The sequence below is a fragment of the Scyliorhinus torazame genome, chromosome 15 (assembly GCF_047496885.1).
Source record: "Scyliorhinus torazame isolate Kashiwa2021f chromosome 15, sScyTor2.1, whole genome shotgun sequence".
Lineage (NCBI taxonomy): Eukaryota > Metazoa > Chordata > Chondrichthyes > Carcharhiniformes > Scyliorhinidae > Scyliorhinus > Scyliorhinus torazame.
Genome location: NC_092721.1, coordinates 138,128,060 through 138,153,094, shown reverse-complemented (window position 1 = coordinate 138,153,094; position 25,035 = coordinate 138,128,060). Strand labels below are relative to the sequence as shown.

General features: G+C 48.7%; 1 protein-coding gene across 1 annotated transcript in view; it reads right to left on the bottom strand.

Moving 5' to 3' along the window:
• The window catches only part of rnf17 (ring finger protein 17), a 199,192-nt gene that overhangs the window by 79,236 nt on the left and 94,921 nt on the right, over nt 1-25,035 (bottom strand). Inside the window, exon 21 of the mRNA XM_072475912.1 lies at nt 9,421-9,650. Coding sequence (XP_072332013.1) covers nt 9,421-9,650 — 230 coding nt within the window. The remainder of the gene's footprint in view (nt 1-9,420; nt 9,651-25,035) is intronic.

Genomic DNA, 25,035 nt, shown 5'->3' with positions numbered 1-25,035 from the left:
CCGGGTGGATGGTGGTACTGTGGCCATGGGTCAGACATAGTCCAACGATGTAGAGCCAGGAGCTCATCGGAGGCGGGTTGTCATCATTCTCCATGGCCTGCGATAGACACGCGTCCACCCGCAACTGGGTGAGCCCGGCCCGTTGTGCCGCCGGTGGATCGGCAATTGGGAGTGGGGGGGTGGTGTGCATGCGGGTGGGGTGTGTGGGGTTGGGGAGGGGGGTGATGGTGCTGGGTGGATGGATGGGTGGGGGGTGTGGGTGGTCGGCTGTTGTCATGGTGTGCGGTCTGTGGCCATACAACCCGATTCCCACGCCCATCTAGTCAGTGAAGCGGGCGTCTATCAGTCTGTCCCGTGCCCGCTGGGCCAGCCGGTAACGGTGGACAGCCACCCGTCTGTGTCTACCCCGTCTGCCCTGACCATTGCCCCCATCCCCCTCATCTGGGGAGGACTGGGCCTCTTCCTGCTGCTCCTCCACTCCGCCCTCCTCTGCCTGCGGCACATCGCCCCTCTGCTGGGCTATGTTGTGCAGGACGCAGCACACCACAATGATGCGGCCGACCCTATCTGACCGATACTGGAGGGCGCCCCCAGAGAGGTCCAGGCACCTGAAACACATCTTCAGCACGCCAAAGCACCTCTCGATCACTCCCCTTGTCGCTACATGGGCATCATTGTAGCGGTTCTCCGCCTCATTGCGTGGCCTCCGTATAGGCGTCATCAGCCACGATCGCAATGGGTAGCCCCTGTCGCCCAGCAACCAGCCCCTCAGCCGGGGATGGCGTCCCTCGTACATGCCGGGGATGGATGACCGCGACAACACGAATGAGTCGTGTACACTGCCTGGGTAACGGGCGCAGACGTGCAGGATCATCATGCGGTGGTCGCAGACCACCTGTACGTTCATCGAATAGGTCCCCTTCCTATTAGTGAACACGGCCCTGTTATCTGCAGGTGGCCGCACGGCGACGTGCATCCCATCGATCGCGCCCTGGACCATGGGGAACCCGGCAATGGCAGAGAAGCCCACGGCCCGGGCATCTTGGCTGGCCCGGTCCACGGGGAAGCGGATGTAGCGGTGCGCCATGGCATAAAGGGCATCTTTCACTGCCCGGATGCACCGATGCACCGATGACTGCGATATGACGGACAGGTCCCCACTCGGTGCCTGGAATGACCCCGTTGCATAAAAGTTCAGGGCCACCGTAACCTTGACGGACACGGGGAGAGGGTGTCCCCCGCCAGTGCCACGCGGTGACAGGTGTGCCAGCAGGTGGCAGATGTGTTCCACGGTTTCCCGGCTCATCCGGAGTCTCCTCCTGCATTCCCGGTCCGTGAGGTCCTGGTATGACTGCCGGGGCCGGTACACACGGGGCGCCCTCGGGTGCCTCCGTTGCCGTGGGGCCGCGACGTCCTCCTCCCCCTCCTCGTCCTGTCGGTCAGGTGTCCCTCCAGCCTGGGCGGCTGCCGCCTGCCCCTCTGCGGCAGCCTGCGCCGCCTCTCTGGCACGCTCCTCCTCCTCCTCCTCATCCAGGGCAACATAGACATGAGCGGCTGCCACCACGGCGGCCAACATCGCTGGATGATCTGAAAACATGACGACCTGGTGGGGGGGAGGGGAACGACGACATGTCATCATTGCCCATATCCCCTCCTCCCCCCAGCCAGGTGGCATGGACCGCATGGGTCCAACTGTTGGAGGCTGGCACCTGGCCAGGTGGACCAACTCATTTGCCCTCCCATCACCCACCCCGGCACGGACCCCCTCCGCAACCCCCAACCTCCACCCCGGCACGGACCCCCTCCCCAACCTCCACCCCGGCACGGACCCCCCCCCCCAACCTCCACCCCGGCACGGACCCCCTCCACAACCCCCAACCTCCACCCCGGCACGGACCCCCTCCCCAACCTCCACCCCGGCACGGACCCCCCCTCCCCAACCTCCACCCCGGCACGGACCCCCTCCACAACCCCCAAACTCCACCCCGGCACGGACCCCCTCCCCAACCTCCACCCCGGCACGGACCCCCTCCCCAACCTCCACCCCGGCACGGACCCCCCCCCCCCCAACCTCCACCCCGGCACGGACCCCCCTCCCCAACCCCCAACCTCCACCCCAGCACGGACCCCCCCCCAACCTCCACCCCGGCACGGAACCCCTCCCCAACCCCCAACCTCCACCCCAGCACGGACCCCCCCCCCAACACGGACCCCCTCCCCAACCTCCACCCCGGCACGGACCCCCCCCCCAACCTCCACCCCGGCACGGACCCCCTCCACAACCCCCAACCCGGCACGGACCCCCTCCGCAACCCCCAACCTCCACCCCGGCACGGACCCCCTCCCCAACCTCCACCCCGGCACGGACCCCCTCCCCAACCTCCACCCCGGCACGGACCCCCCCCCCCAACCTCCACCCCGGCACGGACCCCCTCCCCAACCCCCAACCTCCACCCCGGCACGGACCCCCTCCCCAACCCCCAACCTCCACCCCGGCACGGACCCCCTCCCGGCACTCCCCCGGAGCCCAGCCTACTCTAACCCCCCCCCCCCCCCCGCCGCACACACACACAAGCCGAGACACACCTCTCCTCAGGCAATCAGTCTGCGGCCACGCCATTTCCTGCCCAGAGCCAACCCCCCAGGCCGTCACTCACCTCCTCGCTGGTCGGCGTGAGCCTGGAGCACCGGGTCACGCCGATGAAAAGGAGGTTTGATTGACGTCGACGTGAACGGTCATCACGTCGACGGGACTTCGGCCCATCCGGAAGGGAGAATATCGGCAGGCCGAAAATCGGCTGCCTTGCGCAGACCCGTGACATTCTCCGCGGCAGCGGCGCCATTAACGCCCCGCCGACTTTTCTCCCTTCGGAGACTTCGGCGGGGGCGGGGGCGGGATTCACGGCGGCCAACGGCCATTCTCCGACCCGGCGGGGGGTCGGAGAATGACGCCCCGTATTAGGGAACTGGAGCTGGAGGAACTTCGGATCATCCGGGAGGCAGAGGGGGTAATAGACCAGAGTTACGGGGAGGTAACCACACCCAAGGTACAGGACAAGAGTAGCTGGGTTACAGTCAGGGGAAAGAAAACAAATGGGCAGACAGTGCAGGGATCCCTCGTGGCCGTTCCCCTTCAAAATAAGTATACCGTTTTGGATGCTATTGGGGGTGGGGGGGGGAGAATGACCTACCGGGGGAAGGCCCTAGCGGCCAGGTCTCTCGCACAGAGTCTGGCTCTGGGGCTCAGAAGGGAAGGGGGGAGAATAGAAAAGCAATAGTGATAGGAGACTCAATGGTTAGGGGAATAGATAGGAGGTTCTGTGGTCGCGAGCGAGACTCCCGGAAGGCATGTTGCCTCCCGGGTGCCAGTTGTCATCTCTGGTTTGTTGCCGGTGCCACGTGATAGCGAGGCTAGGAATAGGGAGAGAGTGCAGTTGAACACATGGCTGCAGGAATGGTGTAGGAGGGAGGGCTTCAGGTATTTGGATAATTGGAGCACATTCTGTGGAAGGTAGGACCTGTACAAGCAGGACGGGTTGCATCCGAACCAGAGGGGCACCAATATCCTGGGAGGGAGGTTTTCTAGTACTCTTCGGGAGGATTTAAACTAATTTGGCAGGGGAATGGGAACTGGATTTGCAGTCCAGCAACTAAGGTAGCCGATGTTCAGGATGTCAAAGCGTGTAGTGAGGCAGTGGGGAAGGTAACACTGACAAAGGAGAGTACTTGCAGGCACGGAGATGGGTTGAAGTGTGTATATTTCAACGCAAGAAGCATCAGGAATAAGGTGGGTGAACTTAAGGCATGGATCGGTACTTGGGACTACGATGTGGTGGCCATCACGGAAACTTGGATAGAAGAGGGGCAGAAATGGTTGTTGGAGGTTCCTGGTTACAGATGTTTCAATAAGATTAGGGAGGGTGGTAAATGAGGTGGGGGGGGGGGGTTGCATTGTTAATTAGAGATACTATAACAGCTGCAGAAAGGCAGTTCGAGGAGGATCTGCCTACTGAGGTAGCATGGGTTGAAGCCAGAAATAGGAAAGGAGCAGTCACCTTGTTGGGAGTTTTCTATAGGCCCCCCAATCGCAGCAGAGACGTGGAGGAACAGATTGGGAAACAGATTTTGGAAAGGTGCAGAAGTCACAGGGTAGTAGTCATGGTTGACTTCAACTTCCCAAATATTGAGTGGAAACGCTTTCGATTAAATAGTTTGGATGGGGTGGTGTTTGTGCAGTGTGTCCAGGAAGCTTTTCTAACAGATTGTCCGACCAGAGGGGAGGCCATATTGGATTTGGTACGTGGTAATGAACCAGGGCAAGTGATAGATTTGTTAGTGGGGGAGCATTTTGGAGATAGTGACCACAATTCTGTGACTTTCACTTTAGTAATGGAGAGGGATAGGTGCATGCAACAGGGCAAGGTTTACAATTGTGGGAAGGGTACATACGAAGCTGCTGTCAGACAAGGACTGAAGTGCATAAGTTGGGAACAGAGGCTGCCAGGGAAGGACACAATTGAAATGTGGAACTTGTTCAAGGAACAGATACTATGTGTCCTTGATATGCATGTCCCTGTCAGGCAGGGAAGAGATGGTCGAGTGAGGGAACCATGGTTGACAAGAGAGGTTGAATGTCTTAAGAGGAAGAAGGATACTTATGTAAGGCTGAGGAAACAAGGTTCAGACAGGGTGCTGGAGGGATACAAGATAGCCAGGAGGGAACTGAAGAAAGGGATTAGGAGAGCGAAGAGAGGGCATGAAAAAATTTTGGTGGGTAGGATCAAGGATAACCCCAAGGCCTTTTACACGGTAGCAGGGCAGCACGGTAGCATGGTGGTTAGCACAATCGCTTCACAGCTCCAGGATCCCAGGTTAGATTCCCCGCTGGGTCACTGTCTGTGCGGAGTTTGCACGTTCTCCCAGTGTCTGCGTGGGTTTCCTCCGGGTGCTCCGCTTTCCTCCCACAGTCCAAAGACGTGCAGGTTAGGTGGATTGGCTATGCGAATTTGCCCTTAGTGTCCAAAATTTCCCTTAGTGCTGGGTGGGGTTACTGGGTTATGGGGATAGGGTGGAGGTGTGGATTTGGGTAGGGTGCTCTTTCCAAGAGCTGGTGCAGACTCGATGGGCTGAATGGCCTCCTTCTGCACTGTAAATTCTATGTAAATCTATGTACACACGTGAGAAATATGAGAAGAATTACTAGAGCGAGGGTAGGTCCGATCAAGGACAGTAGCGGGAGATTGTGTATTGAGTCTGAAGAGACAGGAGAGGTCTTGAACGAGTATTTTTCTTCAGTATTTACGAATGAGAGGGGCCATATTGTTGGAGAGGACAGTGTGAAACAGACTGGTAAGCTCGAGGAGATACTTGTTAGGAAGGAAGATGTGTTGGGCATTTTGAAAAACTTGAGGAGAGACAAGTCCCCCGGGCCTGACGGGATATATCCAAGGATTCTATGGGAAGCAAGAGATGAAATTGCAGAGCCGTTGGCAATGATCTTTTCGTCCTCACTGTCAACAGGGGTGGTACCAGGGGATTGGAGAGTGACAAATGTCGTGCCCCTGTTCAAAAAGGGGAATAGGGATAACCCTGGGAATTACAGGCCAGTTAGCCTTACTTCGGTGGTAGGCAAAGTAATGGAAAGGGTATGGAGGGATAGGATTTCTGAGCATCTGGAAAGATACTGCTTGATTAGGGATAGTCAGCACGGATTTGTGAGGGGTAGGTCTTGCCTCACAAGTCTTATTGAATTCTTTAAGGAGGTGACCAAGCACGTGGATGAAGGTAAAGCAGTGGATGTAGTATACATGGATTTTAGTAAGGCATTTGATAAGGTTCCCCATGGTAGGCTTATGCAGAAAGTAAGGAGGCATGGGATAGTGGGAAATTTGGCCAGTTGGATAACCAACTGGCTAACCGATAGAAGTCAGAGAGTGGCGGTGGATGGCAAATATTCAGCCCGGAACCCAGTTACCAGTGGAGTACCGCAGGGATCAGTTCTGGGTCCTCAGCTTTTTGTCATTTTCATTAATGACTTGGATGAGGGAGTTGAAGGGTGGGTCAGTAAATTTGCAGACGATACGAAGATTGGTGGAGTTGTGGATAGTGAGGAGGGCTGCTGTCGGCTGCAAAGAGACAGATAGGATGCAGAGCTAGGCTGACAAGTGGCAGATGGAGTTTAACCCTGAAAAATGTGAGGTTGTCCATTTTGGAAGGACAAATATGAATGCGGAATACAGGGTTAACGGTAGGGTTCTTGGCAATGTGGAGGAGCAGAGAGATCTTGGGGTCTATGTTCATACATCTTTGAAAGTTGCCACTCAAGTGGGTAGAGCTGTGAAGAAGGCCTATGGTGTGCTGGCGTTCATTAGCAGAGGGATTGAATTTAAGAGCCGTGAGGTGATGATGCAGCTGTACAAAACCTTGGTAAGGCCACATTTGGAGTACTGTGTGCAGTTCTGGTCGCCTCATTTTAGGAAGGATGTGGAAGCGTTGGAAAAGGTGCAAAGGAGATTTACCAGGATGTTGCCAGGAATGGAGAGTAGGTCTTACGAGGAAAGGTTGAGGGTGCTAGGCCTTTTCTCATTAGAACAGAACAGGATGAGGGGCGACTTGATAGAGGTTTATAAGATGATCAGGGGAATAGACACAGAGTAGACAGTCAGAAACTTTTTCCCTGGGTGGAACAAACCATTACAAGGGGACATAAATTTAAGTTGAATGGTGGAAGATATGAGGGGGATGTTAGAGGTAGGTTCTTTACCCAGAGAGTAGTGGGGGCATGGAATGCACTGCCTGTGGAAGTAGTTGAGTCTGAAACATTAGGGACCTTCAAGCGGCTATTGGATAGGTACATGGATTATGGTAGACTGATGGGGTGTAGATTAATTTGTTCTTAATCTGGGACAAAAGTTCGGCACAACATTGTGGGCCGAAGGCCCTGTTCTGTGCTGTATTTTTCTATGTTCTAATCCATTGTAGCCACGTAAAATGGCTGCGTCCCGATTAATTTGGCCAAAACCCGATTTAAAATGGCTAACCAGAAAGGCTGCTGGGAAAAGCAGGTAACAAGACAGAAACGGACAGCTGCAGACAGAATAGCATATTCGGCTCTGGGGAAGTTGGCCCAGATCGATACTCAGGGCTATTAACAGCCCATCCACCCAGACATCTGCAGTTTAATCAGCTATCCCCGTGAACAATTGCAACATATTAGCAATTGAATACCGGGCCAGACCTGTCGGCGCCTGCAGTGGCCGAAACAAAGACAGGTGAACGACCACCCCCCGATCGGGGAATCGCCTCGCAATTGGACGTATCGACCCCAGTGATTGGGAACAAGTCCAATCACTTGGGACTCAGGGTCAAGGGCCGCCGCGGGAGGCGGGAAGCCCCTGGGCCCTATAAAGTGAGGGGCCAAGTTCAGATCGCTCTCTCTCTCCCTTCTTCGCCTGCTCGAGACCTCAGCAAGAACAGCAACCGGCAACTGTAAGTTTTGAATCCAGCGATCGCTATCCAGTAAAGACTCCTAGCCATCGACCTGTAGCAGCCTTTTGAATCCCGCGGGCCAGATCCAATTGGATAAGCCATTCATTTCCCTGACATGGTGGGCTCTTCCTAAAGTTAAGTATTGGCCAGTAGTGATAGGTTTATTATTATAGATAGTAGGATTATTGTGTAAACATTACTTGCTGTATATAATAAATGACCGTTGATTTCAATCTTACTAAGCGGTGTGCTGACATATTAATCATAACTTGAACTTGAACCACGTGGCGGTATCAGAAAGATACCTGGCGACTCGTGAGCAAAGGTGACGTAATCAGAGCTAATAAATTAAGGCTAAAAAGAGCAACACCATCTACCCTGCATATCTTTGGGTTGTGGGGGTGAGACCCACGCAGACACAGGGAAAACATGCAAACTCCACACGGACATTGACCCGGGGCCAGGGTTGAATCGGGTCCTCGATGCCGTGATGCAGCAGTGCTAACCACTGCGCCACCGTGCTGCCAGATTGGCACCCCATCGCAAACATTCACTCCCTCCACCACTGATGCACAATGGCAACAGTGTGTACCATCTACAAGATGCACTGTAGAACTTACCAAGAACCCTTAGGCAACACCTTCCAAACCCACAACACACCCTCACAACATGGATTGCAGCAGTTCAAGAAGGCAACTCACCACCACTTCTCAAGGGCAATTATGGATGAGCAGAGCAATAAAATGCTGGCCTAGACAGCAAAGTCCGCACTCCATTAATGAATTTTTTAAAAAGGTGGGTCAGTGGAACTAAATTGCTCTCCCAGAATGCAAGCATATAGGACACAAGTGGCTGAATGGCCTCTTTCTGTTCTGTAACTTTTAAAACATTTTGTGAAGTGTGAGTGAATGCATTTGGGGAGAGCAAATACAACAAATGGTTGGATACGGAGTACATGGTTATCAGGACATGTTGGTTCAACCAAAATGGAATACTTTTCTTTATTAGCCAAGGTCTGGCACACAAGTGCAGGGAGGTTATGTTAGAATTGCATTAAACACTATCTAGGCTGTCTTGACAGTTCCTGCCATCACATTACAGGAAGGATATGATTGCATTGGAGAGGATACACAAGAGATTTATGAGCATGTTGCCAGGTTTTTAGCTATGATGAAATACTGCATAGGCTGGAAATTATTTATTTGGATCAGAGGAGACCGAAGAGAGATTTAATTTAGCTGTATAAAATTACGAGAGGCCCAGAGTGTCAATATGAAGAATCTATTTCCTTTAGCAGAGATCAGTACCCATGGGGCATACATTTAAAGTAATTGGCAGTAGGATTCAAGTGTTGTACAAGATGCCAATTTTTAAAAAATGGATCAAGCCGACTGATGCATTGGCACTACTTTAAATCAAAGAAGCCCAAGTTTGCTCGAACAGAGAGTTATGCTTGGAGATGCCAGGGGAGACGGGTGGATACAGGGGGAGACGTTAAATCCAACGCTCACGCAAAATTAAGTTGAGGTTACAATGACTGCAGTAGTCACAAGGATTAAATATTTTGGAGCACTGCATGAGTTTAAAACCGTTAATAAAACTTGATTATGAAATATGGAATAAACAGCAAATTGTAATAAAATGCCAAATTTACTGGGAAAACATACTAAATACCAAAACCATAAATCTTTTTCCTCAAGTTTAAGTATGCAGAAAAGTCCTCCTATATAAATGAAGAAAAAACCGAAGGCATGATGAACTTACAATCAAGATCACAGTGTGATTTTTTACACTTCTAGGTGAAGATTGAAGTCAAAAAATCTTTAAAACTACAATAGATTTCACATTAAGAGTCCATGTAATTATCCACAATTATTTTAGAGGAGTATGAGTTAGTATCTTCATTCACAACTTTGATGCTCTGTAACTTACTCAATGATACTGCCATTCCATAGATGATTCCATCATCACCAACTCCAGTTATTTCAACCTCGAAGATATTTGTATTCGGCAGGTCAGGTGATTTATACATTTTTTTGGATAGCTGGTGATTTTCATGATTGGTTATCAAATGTTCAGCAATTTCAGTTGCTTGGCTCGACAGTTGCCAGTCATTTTGTTTCAGATCAGCCAGTACCGCTCCGCCATCTGGTGCAGTCGAACTAAAGTGAACAAAACTATTCGGTCAGGTCTGAAGGTTTAAAATTAAGCCATGACTCAACAAAAAGAATGCATTTTAAACCATATGGCTGTAGTTTCCACACTTAAATAATTTAACTTCTGAACTCGTGCAAATATCGTTAAATCCTCTTATAATCAAATCTTAATTCCATAACTCATTCTCAAAGCAGTAATTTATTTTTTTGATACTTTTCGGTAAAAATGAATTTGTTTTCTTAGCAGCAAACTCCTCTGGCGAAGATATTCTCACTGGTATTTCCTATAAAATTATATAGCCATAATGCATAAAATGTGGCAATAGCTCATTCAGGTTAAAAAGTCAATTCATAAAATTTACAAGTTTAAATAGTTCAAAACGGTGATGACTGAACAGCATTATTTCAGAATGTGAATGCACGTGGAATGTTGACTTTAATTCTGAATCTGGCAATCATGGAATCCTGTACACCAAATCCATCAAGTTAAAAGCGGAGACCTCAGCCAGTCATCATTCATAAGAACATAAGAACTAGAAGCAGGAGTAGGCCATCTGGCCCCTCGAGCCTGCTCCACCATTCAATGAGATCATGGCCGATTTTTTGTGGACTCAGCTCCACTTTCCGGCCCGAACACCATAACCCTTTATTCTTCAAAAAACTATCTATCTTTATCTTAAAAACATTTAACGAAGGAGCCTCTACTGCTTCACTGGGCAAGGAATTCCATAGATTCACAACCCTTTGGGTGAAGATGTTCCTCCTAAACTCAGTCCTAAATCTACTTCCCCTTATTTTGAGACTATGCCCCCTAGTTCTGCTTTCACCCGCCAGTGGAAACAACCTGCCCGCATCTATCCTATCTATTCCCTTCATAATTTTATATGTTTCTATGAGATCCCCCCTCATCCTTCTAAATTCCAACGAGTCCCAGTCACTCAACCTCTCCTCGTAATCCAACCCCTTCAGCTCTGGGATTAACCTGGTGAATCTCCTCTGCACACCCTCCAGTGCCAGTACATCCTTTCTCAAGTAAGGAGACCAAAACTGAACACAATACTCTAGGTGTGGCCTCACTAACACCTTATACAATTGCAGCATAACTTCCCTAGTCTTAAACTCCATCCCTCTGGCAATGAAGGACAAAATTCCATTTGCCTTCTTAATCACCTGTTGCACCTGTAAACCAACTTTTTGCGACTCATGCACTAGCACACCCAGGTCTCTCTGCACTGCAGCATGTTTTAATATTTTTTCATTTAAATAATAATCCCTTTGCTGTTATTCCTACCAAAATGGATAACCTCACATTTGTCAACATTGTATTCCATATGCCAGACACAAGCCCATTCACTTAGCCTATCCAAATCTCTCTGCAGACTTCCAGTATCCTCTGCATTTTTTGCTTTACCATTTATCTTAGTGTCGTCTGCAAACTTGGACACATTGCCCTTGCTCCCCAACTCCAAATCATCTATGTAAATTGTGAACAGTTGTGGGCCCAACACTGATCCCTGAGGGACACCACTAGCTACTGATTGCCAACCAGAGAAACACCCATTAATCCACACTCTTTGCTTTCTATTAATTAGCCAATCCTCTATTCATGCTACTACTTTCCCCTTAATGCCATGCATCTTTATCTTATGCAGCAACCTTTTGTGTGGCACCTTGTCAAAGTCTTTCTGGAAATCCAGATATACCACATCCATTGGCTCCCCGTTATCTACCGCACTGGTAATGTCCTCAAAAAAAATGCACTAAATTAGTTAGGCATGACCTGCCCTTAATGAACCCATGCTGCGTCTGCCCAATGGGACAATTTCCATACAGATGCCTCGCTATTTCTTCCTTGATGATAGATTCCAGCATCTTCCCTATTACAGAAGTTAAGCTCACTGGCCTATAATTACCCGCTTTCTGCCTACCTCCTTTTTTAAACAGTGGTGTCACGTTTGCTACTTTCCAATCCTCTGGGACCACCCCAGAGTCTAGTGAATTTTGGTAAATTATCCCTCGTGCATTTGCAATTTCCCTAGCCATCTCTTTTAGCACTCTGGGATGCATTCCATCAGGGCCAGGAGACTTGTCTACCTTTGGCCCCATTAGCTTTCCCATCACTACCTCCTTGGTGATAACAATCCTCTCAAGGTCCTCACCCGTCATAGCCTCATTTCCATCAGTCACTGGCATGTTATTTGTGTCTTCCACTGTGAAGACCGACCCAAAAAACCTGTTCAGTTGCTCAGCCATTTCCTCATCTCCCATTATTAAATCTCCCTTCTCATACTCTAAAGGACCAATATTTACCTTAGTTACTCTTTTTTGTTTTATATATTTGTAGAAACATAAGAACATAAGAACTAGGAACAGGAGTAGGCCATCTGGCCCCTCGAGCCTGCTCCGCCATTTAATGAGATCATTGCTGATCTTTGTGGACTCAGCTCCACTCTCCGGCCCGTACACCATATCCCCGAATCCCTTTATTCTTTAGAAAGGCATCTATCTTTTTCTTAAAAACGTTTAAAGGAGCCTCAACTGCTTCACTGGGCAAGGAATTCCAGAGATTCACACCCCTTTGGGTGAAGAGGTTCCTCCTACACTCCGTCCTAAATTTATTTCCTTATTAAATCCTTATTTTAAGGCTATGCCCCCTAGTTCTGCTTTCCCCAACCAGTGGAAACAACCTTGACCACATCTATCCTATCTATTCCCTTCATAATTTTATATGTCTCAATAAGATCCCCCCCGCATCCTTCTAAACTCCAATGAGTACAGTCCCAGTCTACTCAACCTCTCGTCATAATCTAATCCCCTCAACTCTGGGATCAACCTAGTAAATCTCCTCTGCACTCCCTCCAGTGCCAATATGTCCTTTCTCAGGTAAGGAGACCAAAACTGAACACAATACTCCAGATGCAGCCTCACCAACACCCTATACAATTGCAGCATAACCTCACTAGTCTTGAACTCCATCCCTCTAGCAATGAAAGACAAAACTCGATTAGCCTTCTTTATCACCTGTTGCACCTGCACACCAACTTTTTGCGACTTGTGCACCAGCACACCCAGGTCCCTCTGCACAGCAGCATGTTTTAACATCTTACCGTTTAAATAATAATCCATTCTGCTGTTTTCCTCCCAAAATGGATAGCCTCACACTTGGCAACATTGAATTCCATTTGCCAGACCCTAGGCCATTCACCTAACCTATCCAAATCCTTCTGCAGACTCCCGGTATCCTCTGCCCTTTTTGCTTTACCACTCATCTTAGTGTCGTCTGCAAACTTTGACACATTGCACTTGGTCCCCAACTCCAAATTGTCTATGTAAATTGTGAACAACTGCGGGCCCAACACTGATCCTCGAGGGACCCCACTAGTTACAGGTTGCCAACCAGAGAAACACCCATTTATCCCCACTCGCTGCTTTCTGTTAGTTAACCAATCCTCTACCTATGCTACCACTTTACCCTCAATGCCATGCATCTTTAGTTTATGCAGCAACCTTTTGTGTGGCACCTTGTCAAAAGCTTTCTGGAAATCCAGATATACCACATCCATTGACTCCCCGTTATCTACTGCACTGGTAACGTCCTCAAAAAATTCTATCAAATTAGTCAGACACGACCTACCCTTTGTGAACCCATGCTGCGTCTGCCCAATGGGACAATTTCCCTCCAGGTGCCCCGCTATTTCCTCCTTAATGATAGATTCCAGCATTTTCCCTACAACCGAAGTTAAGCTTACCGGCCTATAATTACCCGCTTTCTGCCGACCTCCTTTTTTAAACAGTGGTGTCACGTTTGCTACTTTCCAATCCTCTGGGACCACCCCAGAGTCTAGTGAATTTTGATAAATTATCACTAGTGCGTTTACAATTTCCCTAGCCATCTCTTTCAACACTCTGGGATGCATCCCATCAGGGCCAGGAGACTTGACTACCTTTAGCCCCATTAGCTTGCCCAATACTGCCTCCTTAGTGATTACAATCATCTCAAGGTCCTCACCTATCATATCCTTATTTCCATCAGTAACTGGCATGTTATTTGTGTCCTCCACTGTGAAGACTGACCTAAAAAACCTGTTCAGCTACTCAATCATTTCCCCGTCTCCTATTATTAAATCTCCCTTCTCATCTTCCAAAGGACCAATATTTACCTTAGCCACTCTTTTTTGTCTTATATATTTGTAGAAGCTTTTACTATCTGTTTTTATGTTCTGAGCCAATTTAATTTCATAGTCTACCTTACTCTTTTTTATGGCTTTTTTAGTAGCTTTCTGTTGTCCCCTAAAGACTTCCCAGTCCTCTAGTCTCCCACTAATTTTTGCCACTTTGTATGTTTTTTCCTTCAATTTGATACTCTCCCTCACCTCCTTAGATATCCACGGTCGATTTTTCCCCTTTCTACCGTCTTTCTTTTTTGTCGGTATGAACCTTTTCTGAACACTGTGAAAGATCGCTCAGAAGGTTCTCCACTGTTCCTCAACTGCTTCACCATGAAGTCTTTGCTCCCAGTCTACCTTAGCTAGTTCTTCTCTCATCCCATTGTAATCGCTTTTGTTTAAGCACAAAACACTAGTGTTTAATTTTACATTGTCATCCTCCAACTGTATTTTAAATTCCACCATATTGTGGTCGCTCCTTCCAAGAGGATCCCAAACTATGAGATCATTAATCAATCCTGCCTCATTACACAGGACCAGATCTAGGACCGCTTGTTCCCTTGTGGGTTCCATTACATACTGTTCCAGGAAATTATCCCGGGCACATTCTATAAACTCCTCCTCAAGGCTGCCTTTACCAACCTGGTTAAACCAATCGAAATGCAGATTAAAATCGCCCATGATAACCGCTGTACCATTTCTACATGCATCCGTTATTTCTTTGCTTATTGCCTGCCCTACCATCCTGTTACTATTTGGTGACCTATAGACTACTCCTATCAGTGACCTTTTCGCCTTCCTATTCCTGATTTCCACCCAAATTGATTCAACCTTGTCCTCCATAGCACCAATATCATCCCTTACTATTGCCCGGATGCCATCCTTAAACAACAAAGCTACACCACCGCCCTTACCGTCCATTCTATCCTTTTGCATAGTCTGATACCCTTGGATATTTAACTCCCAGTCGTGACCATCTTTTAACCATGTTTCAGTAATGGCCACTAAATCATAGTCATTCACGATGATTTGCGCCATCAACTCATTTACTTTATTTCGTATACTACGAGCATTCAGGTAAAGTACACTTATGCTGTTTTTTATGTCTTTGTTATGAATCCTAACACCTTGATCAGTAACTTTTCGCAATTTATTTTTCCTCTTACCCTTTCTCCTAATTTTCCTCGTCTTTGCACCCATATCTCTACATAATAACCTGTCACGTAACCTGCTGCCTTGATCTCCATTAACCATTATACTGTCCATCGCTTTACACTTCCCTTCCCCCCAAATTGCTAGTTTAAAGTCCTTGTGACCAACCTATTTATCCTATTCGCTAGAACACTGGTCCCAGAGTGGTTCAGGTGAAGACCGTCCCAAAGGTACAGGTCCCTTCTGCCCCAGTACTGATGCCAATGCCCCATGAAATGGAATCCCTCTTTCCCGCACCACTCCTTTAGCCACGTGTTAACTTCTCTAATTTTCTCAACCCTATGCCAATTGGCACGTGGCTCGGGTAGTAATCCAGAGATTATAACCCTGGAGGACCTGCTTTTTAATTTAGTCCCTAGTGTTTGATAATCCCCAAACAGGTCCTCTTTCCTAGTCTTACCTATGTTGTTAGTCCCAACGTGGACCACAACAACTGAATCCTCCCCCTCCCTCTCCAAAATCCTTCCAAGCCGATCAGAGATGTCCCTCACCCTGGCACCGGGCAGGCAACATACCATGCGGGACTCTCGATCTGGCTTACAAAGGATGCCATCAATCCCCCTAATTATAGAATCCCCTACAACTACCACTTGTCTTTTTGCTCCCCCCTCTTGAATGACTTCCTGTACCACGGTGCAGTGATCAGTCAACGCATCCTCCCTACAGCCCTCTTCCTCATCCACACAGGGAGCAAGTAGAATCATAGAAGTTTACAGCATGGAAACAGGCCCTTCGGCCCAACCAGTCCATGCCGCCCAGTTTTTACCATTAAGCTAATCCCAGTTGCCCGCACTTGGCCCATAACCCTCTATACCTATCTTACCCATGTAACTATCTAAATGCTTTTTAAAAGACACAATTGTACCCGCCTCTACTACTACCTCTGGCAGCCCATTCCAGACACTCACTACCCTCTGAGTGAAGAAATTGCTCCTCTGGGCCCTTCTGAATCTCTCCCCTCTCACCTTAAACCTATGCCCTCTAGTTTTAGACTCCCCTACCTTTGGGAAAAGATGTTGACTATCTACCTTATCTATGCCCCTCATTATTTTATAGACCTCTATAAGATCACCCCTAAGCCTCCTACGCTCCAGGGAAAAAAGTCCCAGTCTAGCCAGCCTCTCCTTATAACTCAAACCATCAAGTCCCGGCAACATCCTAGTAAATCTTTTCTGCACTCTTTCTAGTTTAATAATATCCTTTCTATAATAGGGTGACCAGAACTGCACACAGTATTCCAAGTGTGGCCGTACCAATGTCTTGTACAACTTCAACAAGACGTCCCAACTCCTGTATTCAATGTTCTGACCAATGAAACCAAGCATGCCGAATGCCTTCTTCACCACCCTGTCCACCTGCGACTCCACCTTCAAGGAGCTATGAACCTGTACTCCTAGATCTCTTTGTTCTATAACTCTCCCCAACGCCATACCATTAACTGAGTAGGTCCTGGCCTGATTCGATCTGCCAAAATGCATCGCCTCACATTTATCTAAATTAAACTCCATCTGCCATTCGTCGGCCCACTGGCCTAATTGATCAAGATCCCGTTGCAATCCTAGATAACCTTCTAGTACCTCATACCTGTTGGACAAGGTCAAGGGCTGAGGCTCCTCAACTCCTAAACTCAGGATCCCCCTACCTGCCTCCCTTGCAGTCACACCACTCTGTCCCTGACCACTGTCCGAATTAACAGAACTTATTATACCGGGTGTGACTGCCTCCTGAAACAAAGCGTCCAGGTAATGTTCCCCCTCCCTGATGTGCCGCAGTGTGTGCAGCTCGGTCTCCAGCTCATCAATTCTGAGTCGAAATTCCTCGAGCAGCCAACACTTGCTGCAGATGTGGTCACTGACGGTCTCAATGGGATCCACCAGTTCCATCATCATACAGCAACAGCACATCATCTGTCCAGCCATATTCAACTAGTTAATTAATTTAAATATTAAAAAATTTTTTTTTTAATATAACCTCAAGGATAAACCCGAACACCAACAAAAAACACAGCCCTCTCTCGCCACTCACCCGAACTCAGTCACTCACCTAAACTCAGATGCACTCTGTTCCAATCAGCACTCCGTGACTAAAGGCATTCCTGCCACACCTTTTGTACACTCACCTCTCCCAGCACTGTCATGCTGTCGCGGCTCTCTCTGCTCCCGCGCTGTTTTCGCTGTCCCGGCTCTATCCTCCCGCGCTTTTTAATTCTCCCGGCTCTCTCCTCCGGCGCTGTTTTCGCTGTCCCGGCTCTCTCTGCTCCCGCGCTGTTTTCGCTGTCCCGGCTCTCTCCTCCCGCGCTTTTTAAATCTCCCGGCTCTCCTCTGGCGCTGTTTTCACTGTCCCGGCTCTCTCTGCTCCCGCGCTGTGTTCGCTGTCCCGGCTCTCTCCTCCCGCGCTTTTTAAATCTCCCGGCTCTCCTCCGGCGCTGTTTTAGCTGTCCCGGCTCTCTCTGCTCCCGCGCTGTTTTCGCTGTCCCGGCTCTCTCCTCCGGCGCTGTTTTCGCTGTCCCGGATCTCTCTGCTCCCGCGCTGTTTTCGCTGTCCCGGCTCTCTCCTCCAGCGCTTTTTAATTCTCCCGGCTCTCTCCTCCGGCGCTGTTTTCGCTGTCCCGGCTCTCTCTGCTCCCGCGCTGTTTTCGCTGTCCCGGCTCTCTCCTCCAGCGCTTTTTAAATCTCCCGGCTCTCTCCACCGGCGCTGTTTTCGCTGTCACGGCTCTCTCTGCTCCCGCGCTGTTTTCGCTGTCCCGGCTCTCCTCCTCCTGCGCTTTTTAAATCTCCCGGCTCTCTCCTCCAGCGCTGTTTTCGCTGTCCCGGCTCTCTCTGCTCCCGCGCTGTTTTCGCTGTCCCAGCTCTCTCCTCCCGCGCTTTTTAAATCTCCCGGCTCTCCTCCGGCGCTGTTTTCACTGTCCCGGCTCTCTCTGCTCCCGCGCTGTTTCCGCTGACCCGGCTCTCTCCTCCCACGCTTTTTTAATCTCCCAGCTCTCTCTGCTGCTGCACTGTTTTCGCTGGTCCTGCTCTCTCTGCTCCCGCGCTGTTTCCGCTGACCCGGCTCTCTCCTCCCACGCTTTTTTAATCTCCCAGCTCTCTCTGCTGCTGCACTGTTTTCGCTGTCCCGGCTCTCTCTGCTGCCGCACTGTTTTCACTGTCCCCGCTCCCTCCTCCCGCGCTTTTAAAATCTCCCGGCTCCCTCCTCCGGCGCTGTTTTCGCTGTCCGGGCTCTCTCTGCGCCCGTGCTGTTTTCGCTGTCCCGGCTCTCTCCTCCAGCGCTTTTTAAATCTCCTGGCTCTCTCCTCTAGCGCTGTTTTCGCTGTCCCGGCTCTCTCTGCTCCCGCGCTGTTTCCGCTGTCCCGGCTCTCTCCTCCCTCGCTTTTTAAATCTCCCGGCTCTTTCCTCCGGCACTGTTTTCGCTGTCCCGGCTCTCTCTGCTCCCACGCTGTTTTCGCTGTCTTTTTTTCTATCTGTTTTTATATTCTGAGCAAGTTTACTCTCATAAACTATTTTACTCTTCTTTATAGCTTTTTTAGTAGCTTTCTGTTGCTCCCTAAAGATTTCCCAGTCCTCTAGTCTCCCGCTAATCTTTGCGACTTTGTATGCTTTTTCCTTTAATTTGATACTCTCCCTTATTTCCTTAGATATCCATGGTCGATTTTCCCTCTTTCTACCGTCCTTCCATTTTGTTGGTATAAACCTTTGCTGAGCACTGTGAAAAATCGCTTGCAAGGTTCTCCACTGTTCCTCAACTGTTTCACCATAAAGTCTTTGCTCCCAGTCTACCTTAGCTAGATCTTCTCTCATCCCATTGTAATCTCCTTTGTTTAAGCACAAAACACTAGTGTTTGATTTTACCTTCTCACCCTCTGTATTTTAAATTCCACCATATTGCGATCGCTCCTTCCGAGAGGATCCCTAACTATGAGATCCTGAATCAATCCTGTCTTATTACACAGGACCAGATCTAGGACCGCTTGTTCCCTCGTAGGTTCCATTACATACTGTTCTAGGAAACTATCGCGGATTAATTCTATAAACTCCTCCTCAAGGCTGCCTTGACCGACCTGGTTAAACCAATCGACATGTAGATTAAAATCCCCCATGATGACTGCTGTACCATTTCTACATGCAACAGTTATTTAGAACATAGAACGATACAGCGCAGTACAGGCCCTTCAGCCCACGATGTTGCAACGAAACAAAAGCCATCTAACCTACATTATGCCATTATCATCCATATGCTTATCTAATAAACTTTTAAATGCCCTCAATGTTGGCGAGTTCACTACTGTTGCAGGTAGGGCATTCCACGGCCTCACCACTCTTTGCGTAAAGAACCTACCTCTGACCCCTGTCCTATATCTATTACCCCTCAGTTTAAAGCTATGTCCCCTCGTGCCAGCCATTTCCATCCGCGGGAGAAGGCTCTCACTGTCCACCCTATCTAACCCCCTGATCATTTTGTATGCCTCTATTAAGTCTCCTCTTAACCTTCTTCTCTCCAACGAAAACAACCTCAAGTCCATCAGCCTTTCCTCATAAGATTTTCCCTCCATACCAGGCAACACCCTGGTAAATCTCCTCTGCACCCGCTCCAAAGCCTCCACGTCCTTCCTATAATGCGGTGACCAGAACTGTACGCAATACTCCAAATGCGGCCGTACCAGAGTTTTGTACAGCTGCAACATGACCTCCTGACTCCGGAACTCAATCCCTCTACCAATAAAGGCCAACACTCCATAGGCCTTCTTCACAACCCTATCAACCTGGGTGGCAACTTTCAGGGATCTATGTACATGGACACCTAGATCCCTCTGCTCATCCACACTTCCAAGAACTTTACCATTAGCCAAATATTCTGCATTCCTGTTATTCCTTCCAAAGTGAATCACCTCACACTTCTCTACATTAAACTCCATTTGCCACCTCTCAGCCCAGCTCTGCAGCTTATCTATGTCCCTCTGTAACCTGCTACATCCTTCCACACTGTCGACAACACCACCGACTTTAGTGTCGTCTGCAAATTTACTCACCCACCCTTCTGCGCCTTCCTCTAGGTCATTGATAAAAATGACAAACAGCAACGGCCCCAGAACAGATCCTTGTGGTACGCCACTTGTAACTGAACTCCATTCTGAACATTTCCCATCAACCACCACCCTGTCTTCTTTCAGCTAGCCAATTTCTGATCCACATCTCTAAATCACCCTCAATCCCCAGCCTCCATATTTTCTGCAATAGCCTACCGTGGGGAACCTTATCAAACGCTTTACTGAAATCCATATACACCACATCAACTGCTCTACCCTAGTCTACCTGTTCAGTCGCCTTCTCAAAGAACTCGATAAGGTTTGTGAGGCATGACCTACCCTTCACAAAGCCATGCTGACTATCCCTGATCATATTATTCCTTTCTAGATGATTATAAATCTTGTCTCTTATAATCCCCTCCAAGACTTTACCCACTACAGACGTGAGGCTCACCGGTCTATAGTTGCCGGGGTTGTCTCTGCTCCCCTTTTTGAACAAAGGGACCACATTTGCTATCCTCCAGTCCTCTGGCACTATTCCTGTAGCCAATGATGACATAAAAATCAAAGACAAAGGTCCAGCAATCTCTTCCCTGGCCTCCCATAGAATCCTAGGATAAATCCCATCAGGCCCCGGGGACTTATCTATTTTCAGCCTGTCCAGAATTGCCAACACCTCTTCCCTACGTACCTCAATGCCGTATTCTAATAGCCTGGGTCTCAGCATTCTCCTCCACAACATTATCTTTTTCCTGAGTGAATACTGACGAAAAATATTCATTTAGTATCTCGCCTATCTCTTCAGACTCCACACACAACTTCCCATCCCGGTCCTTGACTGGTCCTACTCTTACCCTAGTCATTCGCTTATTCCTGACATACCTATAGAAAGCTTTTGGGTTTTCCTTGATCCTACCTGCCAAATACTTCTCATGTCCCCTCCTTGCTCATCTTAGCTCTCTCTTTAGATCCTTCCTCGCTACCTTGTAACTATCCATCGCCCCAACTGAAACTTCACACCTCATCTTCACATAGGCCTCCTTCTTCCTCTAACAAGAGATTCCACTTCTTTGGTAAACCACGGTTCCCTCGCTCTACGCCTTCCTCCCTGCCTGACCAGTACATACTTATCAAGAACACACAGTAGCTGATCCTTGAACAAGCTCCACTTATCCAGTGTGCCCAACACTTGCAGCTACTTCTCCAACCTATTCCCCCCCCCCCCCAAGTCACGTCTAATGGCATCATAATTGCCCTTCCCCCAGCTATAACTCTTGCCCTGCGGTGTATACTTATCCCTTTCCATCACTAACGTAAACATCACCGAATTGTGGTCACTGTCCCCAAAGTGCTCTCCTACCTCCAAATCCAACACCTGGCCTGGTTCATTACCCAAAACCAAATCCAACGTGGCCTCGCCTCTTGTTGGCCTGTCAACATATTATGTCAGGAAACCCTCCTGCACACACTGTACAAAAAACGACCCATCTAATGTACTCGAACTATATCTTTTCCAGTCAATATTTGGAAAGTTAAAGTCTCCCATAATAACTACCGTTACTTTCGCTCTTATCCAGGATCATCCTCGCCATCCTTTCCTCTACATCCCTAGAACTATTTGGAGGCCTATAGAAAACTCCCAACAGGGTGACCTCTCCTTTCCTGTTTCTAACCTCAGCCCATACTACCTCAGAAGAGGAGTCCCCATCTAGCATCCTCTCCGCCACCGTAATACTGCTCTTGACTAGCAGCGCCACACCTCCCCCTCTTTTGCCTCCTTCTCTGAGCTTCCAAAACACCTAAACTCTGGAACCTGCAACATCCATTCCTGTCCCTGCTCTATCCATGTCTCCGAAATGGCCACAACATCCAAGTCCCAGGTACCAACCCATGCTGCCAGTTCCCCTACCTTGTTTCATATACTCCTGGCATTGAAGTAGACACACTTCAAACCACCTACCTGAACACTGGCCCCCTCCTGCGACGTCAAATCTGTGCTCCTGACCTCTATACTCTCATTCTCCTGTACCCTTAAACTACAATCCAGGTTCCCATGCCCCTGCTGCATTAGATTAAACCCCCCCAAAGAGCACTAACAAATCTCCCCCCCAGGATATTTGTACCCCTCAGGTTCAGATGTAGACCATCCTGTCTGTAGAGGTCCCACCTTCCCCAGAAAGAGCCCCAGTTATCCGGAAAACTGAATCCCTCCCGCCTGCACCACCCCTGTAGCCACGTGTTTAATTGCTCTCTCTCCCTATTCCTCATCTCACCATCACGTGGCACGGGCAACAACCCAGAGATAACAACTCTGTTTGTTCTAGTTCTGAGCTTCCATCCTAGCTCCCTGAAAGCCTGCCTGACATCCTTGTTCCCTTTCCTACCTATGTCGTTAGTGCCAATGTGAACCACGACTTGGGACTGCTCCCCTTCCCCTTCAGGACCCGGAAAACACGATCCGAGACATCACGTACCCTTGCACCTGGGAGGCAACATACCAAACGTGAGTCTCTCACGCTCCCACAAAATCTCCTATCTGTGCCCCTGACTATCGAGTCCCCAATTACTAATGCTCTGCTCCTCTCCCCCCTTCCCTTCTGAGCAACAGGGACTGACTCCGTGCCAGAGGCCCGTACCCCATGGCTTATTTCTTTGTTTATTGCCTGCCCCACCATAATGTTACTATTTGGTGGCCTATAGACTACTCCGATTAGTGACTTTTTCGCCTTACTATTCCTGATTTCCACCAAAATGGATTCAACCTTATCCTCCATAGCACCGATGTCATCCCTTACTGTTGCCCGGATGTCATCCTTAAATAACAGAGCTACACATCCTCCCTTACCATGCACTCTGTCCTTCTGAATAGTTTGATACCCTCGGATATTTAACTCCCAGTCGTGACCATTCTTTAACCATGTTTCAGTAATGGCCACTAAATCATAGTCATTCACAATGATTTGCGCCATCAACTCATTTACCTTATTCTGAATATTACGAGCATTCAGGTAAAGTACACTTATGTTGGCTTTTTTACCTCTATTCTGAATCTTAACACCTCAATCAGTAACCTCTCCTAAGTTATATTTCCTCTTAACCTTTCTCCTAATTTTCCTTGTCGTTGAACCCATATCTTCATGTAACAACCTGCCGCGTCGCTTACCATTAATGTTTTCACTTCCCGTTTTATTCCTTTTAGTATTCCTGGTCCTATTCACTGAGCTCCCCTCAGTCACTGTACCTTGTACTGTTGCCCTTTTTGATTTTTGACTATGGCTTCTCTGCCTTACTTTCCCCCTTACTGCCTTTTGTTTTGGTCTCTGTTTTACTACCTTCCAACTTCCTGCATCGGTTCCCATCCCCCTGCCACATTAGTTTAAACTCTCCCCAACAGCTCTAGCAAACACCCCCCCTAGGACATTGGTTCCAGTCCTGCCCAGGTGCAGACCGTCCGGTTTGTACTGGTCCCACCTCCCCCAGAACCAATGCCCCAGGAATTTGAATCCCTCCCTCTTGCACCATCTCTCGAGCCACGTATTCATCCTATCTATCCTGACATTCCTACTCCGACTAGCTCGTGGCACTGGTAGCAATCCTGAGATTACTACCTTTGAGGTCCTTCTTTTTAGATTAACTCCTAACTCCCTGAATTCAGCTTGTAGGACACCGTCCCGTTTTTTACCTATATCGTTGGTGCCTATATGTGCACCACGACAGCTGGCTGTTCACCCCCCCCCCCCCTCCAGAATGTCCAGCAGCCGCTCCGAGACATCCTTGACCCTTGCACCAGGGAGGCAACTTACCATCCTGGAGTCTCGATTGCGTCCGCAAACCACCTGTCTATTCCTCTTACAATTGAGTCCCCTATCACTATAGCCCTGCCATTCTTCTTCCTGCCCAGCTGCGCAGCAAAGCCCGCCACGGTGCCATGAACCTGGCTGCTGCTGCCTTCCCCTGGTGAGCCATCTCCCTCAACAGTATCCAAAGCAGTATATCGGTTTTGCAGGGAGATGACCGCAGAGGACACCTGCACTGCCTTCCTACTCTTGCTCTGTCTTTTGGTCACCCATTTTCTATCTCCCTCAGTACCTTTCACCTGCGGTGTGACCAACTCGTTTTGATTGCAATTGAGCTTTTGTACTTGGAACCACATTATTTTACACTAAATGGTTCACTTGACTCAGAAGTGTCATTTAAGGACAAGGAAGATTTGTTTTGCCAAAAAAAATCATATACTTTTACTGCCTTGACAGATTACCTATCCAAAATACTGCAGGAGGGAGATGGATACGAGTACACAAAGGATGAAGAAATATTTCATCCTTATTCCACATTCTCTCCAAGCATATATAAAAGCTGTACAAAATTTAAAAGAGGGGCCATTGCACCAGCTGTCAAGACTGATCTTCCCAATCATTGTGCATTGCAGGTAAGCCTAGAGATAAATTGGGACCTCCGGTGGTGGATGCAGCGGAGAAAGATGCAGAAGGATACTCTCTGCACTGAATCAGACTTTTAAAGCTGCAGTACAAGTTTTTAAAGAATGGCAAACTGACAAACAAACTCTACAAAATATGCCCAGAAATAACAAGGAAGGATACAGGACACATTCTCCTCGGACACAGAGGCTTCACAGGACTCGGCGGGTGGCAAAATAGCAACGGTAGGCTCCCCCTCCTCCCAGGCGACCTCTTGGCCCATGGCAAAAGTCGCCTCATGGCGGCTCAACTAAGAAAATACTTTCAAAGCCTGACAGAAGAGGTGAAAAGATCTGTGGATGAAGCCCTGGCCCAGACATCAAGTAAATTAGAAATTTGAGTAAAGTTATGGGAGATGTGGGGCTACTGTGAAAAGCATGTGGGGCTTCACTTTCTGATCATAGCAATCAGATTTCTCCACTAGAAAATGGCCCGTCTTCAGTAGTGATGACAAATATATTTCTAAAGGCCAAATTGAATGACGGAGAAAACAGGTCGCAAAGGCAGAATATCTGC